Genomic DNA, 12,817 nt, shown 5'->3' with positions numbered 1-12,817 from the left:
AACATGTAACACCATTAAATGGTAAATAGTAAGTATGAGATAGGTATTACTGTGGGCTTCCCTGGTGGCTCAGGGTAAAGAATCTGCCTGCCAATACAGGAGACACGGTTTCTATCTCGGATCTGGAAGAATTTACAGAGAAGGATATAACAAGCCACTCTAGTATTCTTGCCTGTGAAATCCATGGACAGAGAAGCCTGTCAGGCTACAGTCCATGGAGTCACAAAGAACTGGACATAACAAATGAACAACAACAAGGTATTACTGTCATTTTCTAGTTTAAGAAATAGAATAAACATCATATAACACCAAAAGGCAGAAGTTTTCATTAGAATCCTTAGGTTGAAGCCCATTTCTTCACCATTTATAGGCTCTGTGACTTAACATAACATGATTAAATTCTTGGGCACAGTTTCTTCTTTAGTAAAATAAATATAATAATATCAACTAATTTATAGAATGGGAGCTAAGGTATAAATGAAATAATACATGTAAAGGGCTAAAATCAGTGCATAGTTGTTTTAATAAATGATAGACCTAGAATCCAAGCAAAGGATATCTGAACCCAAAGACTCTGTTTCTAATAAGCACTTACAAATACAAAAACAGTTACAAAGTTTTTAAGATGACTTGAGAATAAATCATTTTTTAAATAATATTACCTCATTATTGTTCTAGAGTGTGTAGAGAAGCGATCAAGTAATTCAACCACCAAGGATTGCTTATGAAATAAGTTTAATGGAGTGTATGCTTACTTTGGCAATATGGTCTTTCATTTCTCCAACTCCAGGTACCATTAGGAAGACATTCAATAGAAGCAGGACCTAATCCATGATAACCAGGATCACAGCTGAAAACTACTTTGGTTTTGTATTCATAATGGGAACCATTCACAATTCTCCATCTTCCATGCTCCAAAGTAAAGGAATTGATACTTGGACATGTAACAACTATACAAAAACCAAAATAAATACTACTAAGTCAGTCATGTCTGTTTTACTTAATTATGTCTCATGTCTATTCCATTCTTAGCTCATCACTTCCTTACTTCCTTCACTATTGTGCCATAAAAAGTCTTTAATAATTTTTTTTTCCATGCTAATCTTTCCCTCAGCTCTATGGCATTATTGGAAGTTCCTTGAACATGTCATGCTGTTTCACAGTTGAAAGTATTTGTACATGCTGTTCCATTTACCTAGAATCTCTATCACTGACTATATATTTTGAGAAAATCTGTCTTATGAGAATGATCTTTTGATGCAAGACTTGTGATATTGAGGTGGAAATTGTTAGGCAGTCAGTGTAGGGTCAGAGGCTCTGTTCTAATTTCAATTTCAATTCTCTCATACGAATGTTGTGCTCCACTAGCCTAAAGACATACTTGCTCCAATTTCCAGGCATTCAGAGGAATGCCTCCCTAGTCTGGAGGGTCATAAAACATGCAGACCCAGGACAAGATCATCATTAACTGATGTTCAGTTTATCAAGAAGAAAAACTCCAAGTGGACCATTAACTATTAAACATATATTTGGTCCCTAAATAATCCTCTGAGGTCCTCAGAAATGGTCAATGGATGCATCCCAATATCTGGAGACACTGAGAAAATGGGGGACCCGAAAAAGCCATAAAAATGACAAGCTGGATATGGCAACATTTAAACTGATTGGTCAGAAATTACACACATCTGGCTCCCAGCCAACCAGAACTGAACAGATTAATTCTAATAAAGATATAAACTGCTGTTATTCACGCCTTTTGGGGGCTCTTTACCCCCTCTCAGTGTCTATGCTAAGAACTTTATATCTCTATCCTTTAAAATAAACTTTGCCTGTGTGAGTGTTTACGAGTTTTCACTATTCACTCTTTGGCTGAATGAACAGAACTCAGTTCCCAGTGTCAATATAAACTTCAGCTAATTCAAAACTTGCTCAGCATAAGTAAATGCATTACTAGACACTTAAGATTTCAAATAATTTAAGAATCCCATTTTAAATGAAATCACAGCTAAGTTGAAATGTCAGTACTAAAGGAGAATAAATAAGTGATTTATAGAGAAAAATTAAAGACCTTCTTTAAACACATTTCCAATCCTTTTACTATCAAATATTCTACCTGAATTATTTTCAATGACCATTATATAATATTATTTTACCTATTACAGTATTAATGACAGCAATGAGAAATATTCTAAATGTAAGCTCTATGAAGAATTCTGACAATTATTGGAAAGTTTGGATCATCTCAGCAGCATCATTTATGTTTATAAAAATCAGAACTGAATGTATTAAATATAATTTCATTCATGCAAACTTAAAAAAATTTTTCAAAAGACCTATGTATTGAAAACATGCTGACTGATGGACGCCTTTCTACAAAGTAAATAAAAAGTTTTATGTAAAATAAAATTTCACTTTATTCTCTTGACATATATATTCTAGAGCTTCTGAAAATGAGTAAAAAGTCCTTACACTATATTCTAGTTCTTTATAGCACAAGATAGCTTAATTTACTTTTATTTCTCAGACATCACTTCAGGGAAGAGCTCTACAATTTGATACATAAAGTTTTAAATCATATAAGATACCAGTAGAAACACAAGTGATGAAATTTCCTTAATATATTACATACCAACACAACGAGGGGTCTTGTTATGATTGCTCCAAGTTCCATCTGACTGACATATGGCTGTGGTAAGTTCCTTAGATGACAATCTATATCCATCATTACAAAAATAGGTAACTCGGGTTCCTACCAAGTAGTCTGTTGTAAGTATTCCTCCATTGGTTGGAGCTTTAGGAATCCCACAGGAAATTGCTAAAATAAATACCATATATAAAAGGCCAAAGAAGCAGAAAACAATTAGATGTCTCATTAGCTGTAAAGCATATAAAACTATTTGGAATTTTATTAATTCCTCTGAAACAATTTCAGAATATCTCCCCAAAAAGCTTTTCTGAGCTATAACTTTTTCTGAATCATTTATTTCAAACTCTTGTTGAAAGTGCTTTTAAATTGGTGAATCCATACATCATTAATGCTTGCTTTCTTAGTTTCTTACTGAGTTTCTTGTCAGTGTGTGCATGATTATCAGCATGTTTATAGATTATATGAGAAGGCAAGGTAGGTAAATATAGAGTGTATTAGTGATAACTCATGTCTGGACATAGCAAATTAGGTCTATTCAATTTGATTAAAGAGTTTACAGCTGGTGATAACCAACACTCGAGGATTTCGGGCAGGAGAAAAACAGGTTTTTAACTGGAAGCTGGATATTACCTTATCTTAGGTCCAGTCAAACTCTATGTGCTTAAGTACCATTCATGGAATATGATGTGTGTGGATATGTCTAATAAATACAGGGTCAGGACTTACTGTTTTCAGTGTAGCTTGGATATTTCTGCATTTTGCTGATATGTCTTTGATGTCTTGATTTTTATTTACAATAAATCTAATTTACATAAAAGTTTTACCATAAGGTACTATTTAAAGTATAGATTTTTATTTAAATAGTTTATTGTATATAAGATATTTGCACGTAAGTTAAAATGTCTATACAGAAGTCCCCTAAAGTCAGTTGCTTCCAGTCGGTGCTCTACATGTACACAATTTGCATCTCCAAAAAGAAAAAAAAATAAATTTTCAAAGAATATATTTGGCAGACAAACCCTAAATGAGATTCTCTGTATCTTTTATATAATATTCAGTATAAATATTCATACATATATCTGCAGGAAGATTAATATATTTGAATATGGGTATAGACTTGAACCAGCTGGAGTTATTTATGACATCTGGTCATAAAATTTCTAATTTCTGAAATAGCTCATTTTATTGTTTTCACACAAGACATTTTGGACTTGTAACTATATTTTTCTCATATGAAAAGAACAGAAAAATGTAAGTTTAGTTGGAATATTTATAAAAGTTGTATTTCATTTACCTGTCTCTCATTTCAGCCTAAAATTATTTCTGCTTCTCTCATAAAGCCAATCACTTAGGTGTTTAATTTTGATTAATCCATGCAAATTGACTACAAAATTTAAAAAAAAGTAATCTTAGCTAAACCTATAAAAAATTCTCAGAGTTGAATGACAGACCCCCTACTGCTGAATAGTTTGATCTTTTGTAATCTGATAACTTACAAACTATAAACAGAAAAGTAATTTTGATTTCATAAATTATATAAGCAATCTCATATAATTACATTATTATCTAATTATAGACCTCTAAAATAGTGTTCCAAACATAAATTATTCCCTGATGTCTATTAAAGCAATGTTAGTGTTTCCACTTAGGATTTCTGGGAATTTCAATTTTTAACAAACCATCCCCACTGAATCCCTACTGAAGACTGTTAACTGCACATTGTTGGGATGGTGTAGGTTAAGCTAATAGCAAAGTAACAATGAAATTTAAATAGTATAGATTTCATATACCTGGTTAGTACAAAATGACTATATTTCAGAACTGAAAAAAAAGACAACATACTAAAATGATAGGACAAATGCGCCTGTAGATACCTTACAATTTAAGTTCTTAGGTAAAAAAAAAGAAAAAGAAAAACATAGTTCAGAAAAATCTTCATCACTGAGTGATTGTCAGAGGCTTCTCTCCAGAGCTCTCAAAAATCACAATTTAAAAGTGAAAACAGGGAATTTAAAGTGACTGTTTCTACATAATCCTGTACTGTTGCAGCCTGGCGGAGCAGGGACCAGAAGCCGCCACTGACTCGAGGGTGCAGCAAACTGCGCCCTCCTGATTGTCCTCGTAAGCATGTCCACCGGGCATACTTGGGGCAGGACGTGCTTTCTGCTCCCCTTCACTGCCTGCCCCAGCGGCCGTCCCCCTGGACACAAAACAAGATGTTCCTGATTAACAGCAGAGCCTTAACTTTACTCCCTCTTTATGGTGTGCTGATCAAACTCCCCAGTATAGCTATTTCCTAATGAGCTCATATGACTTCTACCAATAAAAGTGCGGGCTGAAAGGAGTCATTTTGTCTTCCTGCCATGGAGAGCTGGAGGGCCCCCCGACTCTCTGCTTGCCAAATTGTCGTTTCATTAGGTGCTCACCCCTTTTCAAGTCTTTCTCACCCGCTGTGCTGGACATGGCACTGTACAACACTCAGCTGTGTAGACGGAGGATAATGATTTAATTCAAGGGGTCAATGAATGATCAGTTGATCTACAGACAAATAAAACCCCTAACCAAACCCAAATAGAGATAACAGAATACTTTTTCTATCTTTAACTGTGTTCACATTGTCTACCATAGCTCAAGTAAATATATGCAAGGACACGTAAGGAGACTGAAGGGACAAGAAGAACAGAAGTGACTGAAGAATGCAAAACAAATTTGGAACCAAAAAAAACTGTATTGTGTATACAGCTCTTTCCAATGATATTTAGCCATTTCATTTTAATTAATTATATCCAAACACAGATAGGTCACACACAATAAAAATTTTTTATAAAATAATTAATCTTTTAAACTTGTTGCAATGAAAATCAAGGGTCAATTTTGAAAATGATTCTTCAAGTTATTAATATAAATATTTTATCACTTTACTATGTAAAATGTCTTTATTTCAGCTACATTTTATCTTTTGTAATTACAGAAAAATTTCAAGTCAAGAACAATAAAAAAGGCTCTATACATAAATGCCATATTATATACCAAAAGAATCAATGAAATTATAGTGCTAACATTACAAAACAATGTCAAAATTTCAGAAAGTTCAGTATAATTTTTTATTTTAACTAATAGTTAACTGTTTTCACTAAAGTTTTCTTAAAGATTAATTATATACATGAATAATTCTTGATAATTGATATTTAATTGTTCAAAGTTCAGAGCATTTAAAATGTTTATTTTAAATCCATATTATATAGAAGTTATTATATATATTTTAAATTCTCATGACTTCTCATGAAAAATTATGAGATCATGATTCGTTTTCAGATCAGTTCTGGAAAACTACCTAATGCTAGAGATGTATAAATACATTTGCTATTCATTGGTCAAAGAAAAGCTGATGTGTTGACAGTTTATTAAATGTACCTATTCTACAAGAAGCCAGTGCCTTCAGTGTTGGTAACCCCTGTCTAATAAGTAAGTAATGTTTCTGCATCAATAAAAACAAAGAAACAGTTTTTCAGTTCTCATTTTTTTTCCATATATCTATGAAAGCTATATTTTCATGAATTAGAGATCACAATTTAACAAATAAAAGAAACCATTTCAGTTATCTGGTAACATCAAATCTCTGTTCATTGCATCTTGCTGTTATTAAATTTTAAATTTTAATTGATTTGTTTTATATTTTATTTCTTTATATAAATTGCCTTCAATAGGTAAATTAGAGGTAACACCCATTATTTTATTAAAAGTGTTTTGCATTTTTAATATAACAGTTGTTATATATGGCTTCATATGCTGGGTAAAATAAATCAAATGTAAATTTAAATTTTATATTGCAAAATAATGTGATATGTTTTAAGACTGTCAAAGTCCAATGACATTACATCTTCTGTGTAATTGTTAAACTTGTCTTTATGACTATATCTAGTAAGAGACTCAACTACTTTTTAAAAACGTTTTTGGACCTAGTCCAAAGCTCTAAAATGTGCCATTTGTTGATTTGCTATTCTTTTGCATTGCACGATCAATGCTCAGAGTGTGCTTTGATTTTTAACAAAATGAAAGTAATTTCTGTCAAGTTAGCTAAACAGTGAAGAAAAAATAATGTGGTCATTGGCTACATTTTCCGTTTTCTTTTACATCTGTTGCACTGAGAACACATGTTTGCATACTTGAGAGTGAATATTTTCAGTGACCTTGCCCATCTTTTCCTCTCTTTTCTCTGCAGATTCCACACTAACACAAAATCCAGCTCTGGGTCATTCATTTCTGACAGCTAAGTGACGGGAATAGTAGATGTATGAGTAGAGTATGCATATAAGTGGAGAGAGTAAAGACATAAATCACATAACAACAATGGAAGCATTATAAAACAATGTGTCACATGCTCCTCAAATTTATCAGCCTGTGTTTTCAAGCCTTATTTTCCTTAGAGGTATCTATAATATGCTTCCAAATATTTATAATTTTAGAAGTTTCGGCAATCTAAATGAAAAAGCTAAACAAAGTTAGTCTTTTATCAGTGTGCCATTTTTGGTTAATATACTTCACCTTGACAAGCAGGGACGGGTGCATCCCATGCGTGATACCCATAGGAAGACTTTCTGCACACAGCACTGCTTTTCCCGACAAGTCGGAATCCTCGATCACAGGCCCAGCGGACCACACTATTTAGCTGTCCTCCTGTTTGACTGATAATGTATCCATGAGGCGGGGATTCTGGTGTACTACAGTAGAAAGCTTTTTTAAAAGAAAATAAAAATCACTGTATAACTAATGAATAGAAACTCTTTACAATCCAGTTATAAAAATATAATAATACTAGTTCATAAAAACTGGTCAATTCAATTGCCATCTAGGTGAATTTTACTTCATATGGACATCATATTATTTTCCATCCACTTGACAATCTATTGACATAACCTTTAGGAGACATAACTATTTCTGGACTTTTTTATAATTCTTATTGTCACTGAAGATGTCTCCTAAGTTGAAATACATTATGCTTTGTAACACCCTGAAGGTTCAAAAGCTGTACAAATAGCTCATTGAATTTTGAAATGGTATTATTTCCTGCTGTTTGAAAGGCCTATATGCTACAGTTTGGGTAGCAATATTTTAAAGCATGTATCTACATGTCACTTTGAAATTATCTCCAGACACCTATGTCATGTTAGGGCATGCATTTCATTTTGGTGGATGTCTAAAATAGATCCCTCCGCATTTCATAATCCTCTCTCCCAGTTTATTAAAGCGTTTCCATGCTGTCAAGAGTGCTTACATATGGTGATAAAAAATGCCAATAAAATAACACTTTTTTCATCTCCTGAAGTCTGAAATGTCAAAAGATAATGTCAACTGGCTTTTTCATATACATGTACTTTTGAGACTATTCAGCCTGGCAGGATCCATTTACCCTTTGAAACTTCAATGTATTCATCTGAGAAAAAATGAGACTTTAGGGGTAAATAGTAAGAAAGAGATGGACTTAGAATATATGTGTCATAACCTGTCATTTTCTAAAGGCAAAATATGTACTCAATATGTCAAGTCATTCTTAGGGCTAAAAATGATGTTTTCATTAAATTTATGTCCAACTTTGTCATGAAGATCAACATAAATAAGTCTTTAATATAGTCTTTAATATGGTGAATCTAATGCTTATAATTGTTAGATTTAAATGGTTTCCCTTTAAGTTATTATCGTCATTAAAAATACAACTTAATGTTCTGACTTTTTAAATAGAGTCTGGCACAGCTTTAATAAAAAGATACATATAAAGTTCATATGATAGAAACTTTGATTAAAATATGAAAAAGTATTAAGAATGACTTGGGTACATATTTCAGTCTTTAAATATTTCTCCTTTGCATGCCTAATAATATTCCAAACAATAGATATCTATTATAGGATAAAAATTGTAAATATGCTATCATGTAATGTCAGTAACAACTTACTTCTAATATGGAAAAGACACATTGTTGACAAACTATCATCTTATAGTTTTAAAATCAAAGTAGACAAAAAAATATTACATTTCTGTATTATATACTATAATGCAAATTTATATAAATGAGTAAAATTCAACAGTTTATCTTTAAAACTAGAATCAAATTTATTTAAGTTTATGTCTACAATTGTGTCAGAATAATTTATAAAATATTTAAGAAAGCAATTTTCAGTAAGACTGATATGCAATGATCCATGGCTTCAGGAGACATGATCTGAACACTAAAGAAAGAGATGACTGATTGGTTCTGAAGTGTTTTGTTCCTGAGCACATACCCATGGCCTCTGACATGACTTAGTGAAGTCACTCAGTTGTGTCTGACTCTTTGCGACCCCATGGACTGTAGCCTACCAGGCTCCTTCATCCATGGAACTTTCCAGGGAAGAGTACTGGAGTGGGTTGTCATTACCTTCTCCAGGGGATCTTCCTGACCCAGGGATCGAACCAGGGTCTCCCGCATTGCAGGCGGATGCTTTACCATCTGAGCCTCCAGGGAAGTCCATCAGAGCAAGACTCAGTTTAGCCCACAGCCAGTCCCTCTGACATGACTTAGGATGGTAATAAACAAAAGGGATATAATCTTTGCATAATGGAAAACCATGTACACTTATTCAACAGGAATATTTTGGGTTCAGTATCAGTAGACTTCATAAACAGGAAGGCATATAGAAAAAGCTATTTCATCTTGATATTAAAAAGAATTTTCAACTCTCATCTTTTTCACTATTACTCAGTGAAAAGCAATGATGAAAAAACAATTTTTTTTAAAACTAAAGGTTTTTAAGTGATATATTCATCATTTTGTATTTTAATATTTAAAATATTTTAGCAAGTATCATAAATCAGTGGGCAATGATGAAAACAAAGATTTTTACAATTGCATGTTTATCTTTTGTTTAAACTTATTAAAGGAGTTATTTATATATTAAATAGATCAGATACACACAGTTGAGCAACACTATTATTTTTTGACTGTTCAAGGGAAACTTCTCTTGGGAAAATAAGCACTTAAAGTATCAAAGTTTATAATTAATTTAAGTCACAAATACTTTAAGTGCTTTTAATTTTTCACAAATCATGTGAAAGATATAGTACTGTTTATCACTATAATAAGGAAACAGACGGACAGAAATGTTATATAAATAACTCAAGAAACATCAATAGAGGAATCATGATTCAGATTCATACCTAACTGAACAGTATCTGTGTCTATGCTCCTTAATCACAACCATACTGAGGATTCAGGTGAGATCTGCACTGAAGTTATAAGTATCACATACCTATATATCTTATCCGGAAGCCTTTTTTGTTATTGCCATGATCTGCTGACCATTGAAGGAATACTTCATGACCATTGCTTGTTATGTTGAAAGCAGATGAATAATCCCCACTGAGTGAAACAAGCACTGGGCTTTGAATGTTTGGTCCTTCAGAAAGAAAATAATACAGTTTAGATATAACTGAGCAACTTATGCTTAGTATTTCACATATTTAGAATAGTATTAAATATGGTGAAATTCATCCAGGACCAATTTACTTCATCAACAATAACTTAAACATAACATAACATGTTTGTTTATACATCTTAATTCCATAGCTAAAGCAGCTACAATTTATAACAGAATGATCAAGCTAAGTACAATTTTCATATGGTATATAGGTAAGTTTGATGTTGCCACTTTCTGAAATTATCCATTAAATAAAATAAAGTCATATAGGCAGTTGTTTATATTGAAGGCCTGAATGTATACTTAAGCATTCAAATTGAATTTGTGAATATCCAGTAAATATAACCTATGGTTACCATCATACACCTGAAGAACATCAAATTCTTTTTCTGTCTGGAAGAATTCTACAAACATGCTGATGTTATATCCTTTTTCCACAGAAATGCTCCAGGCACACATTTGAAGATTTGGGTAACTGTCAGGATATCCAGGGCTCAATATGACTCCCGTAGAATCCAGGCGTAATTCATTGGCGGGACAGAGCACTGTCGGAAAAAAATGTATCATTAGATAATGCTCATGTTTCAGACTTAAGTGAAAACTGCATTTTAAATACTGCTTATTCTGTTTCTACATTAGATAACAATAAAGGAAATCATACTTTTAACTATGTGTATAAAATGACAACTTGTATAATAAGCTTGCAGTTCAAAAAATGAAGCAATGTCCTAAAATTGTATGATATCAATTTCCTTTTTTTATTACATGGGAGGCACATTTTCTTTCTGGATTAATAAATATAAATATATAGACAATTAAAAGACAAGGCATTTACTTCCTTCTCTATCTTTATTATTTCCCTATCTTTCTTCATCTTCTTATGTTCTTTTCCCTCTGCCTCTCTTATCTAAGTCCTTTTTCTTCTTGACTTTTTCTTTTGTCCTCAAACTTTCATTCACTCAGGTATGTGAGGACAGACAGGAAGTTGCCATACCTCAGAGTATTCATTCCAGACAAAGCTACTTCTCTAATCTCAGGAATATGCTTAAACCATGGGGATTTAAAACAATTTGGGGTCACCAGTTACCTTTCCAGACCAAAAAGGTAAGACAAAGCATAAGTTGTTCATTTCATAAAAATATATCAACTGCATCTCCAAAGTATAATACACTAGTAAATTATGGCAACATATGATTGTTCTTTAATCAAGTTCTTTAATAACTTGAGTTAATAAAATCTGCCATAAATTAATATACAGATATTTGAATTTTTACTATAGAATATACTATAGCTAATCTAAGAACTGTTTTCTTTCTTTTTTATTACTTCTATCTCTCTTATTGAATCTGAGATGTCTGCATCTTGGATGTGATTTCAAAATGAAAAAGTAACAATTCAACCAATAGTATTGGATCATTCTTAGTCTAAAAAGAGAAATCCGATGTTTGCTTTTTACAAAGTGAAAAATATGTAAAATAAACAAATGAACAAATGAAGAGAAAAGGAATGGAAAAAAAATGAGTCAAAGATAAAGATGAATGAATATATAGCTATGGCATATTGAAAAAAAGGATATAGATAATTAAAAGATATGACAAGTAAGTTTTAAGAAAAGGGTTATGTTGCGTGTGCCCAGCTACTGATATTTAATATTTCTGAAATATTTAGCTAGGTGAGTAACGGTGTTATTGAACATGTCAACAACTCACTAAAAACCATTCAGCTCCTTCAAAGCCTTCAAGGTTAGTCCCTGCATGCCTCTCCAGCTTTGTTTTCTGCTATTCCTCCTCTGAAATAGAATGCTCCAAACATACTGGATAACCTATAATTTTCTCAATTTAGCATATCTGTTAGTTCTTCTGTTTCAAATGTCCTTCTCTCGTCTGATACACTTGAAATATTCGGGCACCTCAAAACCCAGACCAGGTCTCACCCTCTGTGAAATACTTCCTGAATCTCTCCTCCATCAGTCCAAGCAGAACTGCTTATTTCCTTCTTGGTGCCTCTTAATGTATGCTTCTATTATTGCAGTTAGTTAATTTTATGGCTATAATTTCTTGGCTTTTTAAAGTTTCTTCTTAGGCTATTGTTACAGAAAAGCAAGTGTACGTCTTAATAGTCCCAATGTTTTAGACTGAACAAATATTCCATGTTACATTTGAAAAACTGAGACAATTCGATATAACTTACTATAAATACAAAAATTAACCTATTCTCATACTAAACCAATATGAAGCAAGAATATACTGTTAAGCACTTTCTGTGTATTATATCACTTATTTGCCACCACAACTTTAAGAAGTGTATACAGTTTTTCCCCTTTATACATGTTTTGGTTGCTAAGTCATGTCTGACTCTGAAACCCCATGGACTATAGCCCACCAGGATCTTCCATCAATGCAATTTTCCAGACAAAAATACTGGAGTGGGTTGCCATTTCCTCCTCCAGGGGAACTTCCAACCCAGGAATCAAACCTATGCCTCATACATTGGCAGGTGGATTGTTTATTGTTGAGCCACCAGGGAAGCCTTAGTCACCTATTATATTTTATTTATATTAAACCCTTTGAAGAACATCATATTTAGAGATGCTTTCCATGTTTTAAGTGTGATATAAAGAACTAAAGAGGATCCAGGGAGGAATAACAAAAGTGATGTAGCCTCTTTTAGGAGAAGTGAAAAAGTAAAATAATTCAAAATAGATTATTAATAAAAATA

The 12,817-nt window shown here is 32.5% G+C and overlaps 1 protein-coding gene across 3 annotated transcripts in view; it reads right to left on the bottom strand.

The window, feature by feature from the left end:
* The window catches only part of CSMD3 (CUB and Sushi multiple domains 3), a 1,326,016-nt gene that overhangs the window by 80,503 nt on the left and 1,232,696 nt on the right, over nt 1–12,817 (bottom strand). For 2 of the 3 annotated variants that reach the window (XM_061122845.1, XM_061122847.1), the window contains 5 exons: nt 10,456–10,644; nt 9,932–10,078; nt 7,193–7,381; nt 2,630–2,815; nt 756–950 (listed from right to left, as the gene is read on the bottom strand). In XM_061122845.1, the coding sequence (XP_060978828.1) occupies nt 756–950; nt 2,630–2,815; nt 7,193–7,381; nt 9,932–10,078; nt 10,456–10,644 (906 nt within the window). The remainder of the gene's footprint in view (nt 1–755; nt 951–2,629; nt 2,816–7,192; nt 7,382–9,931; nt 10,079–10,455; nt 10,645–12,817) is intronic. The other variant, XM_061122846.1, reaches the window with a different exon arrangement.

Source organism: Dama dama, chromosome 21 (genome assembly GCF_033118175.1).
Source record: "Dama dama isolate Ldn47 chromosome 21, ASM3311817v1, whole genome shotgun sequence".
NCBI lineage: Eukaryota > Metazoa > Chordata > Mammalia > Artiodactyla > Cervidae > Dama > Dama dama.
This window is presented reverse-complemented; position numbering and strand designations above follow the sequence as displayed.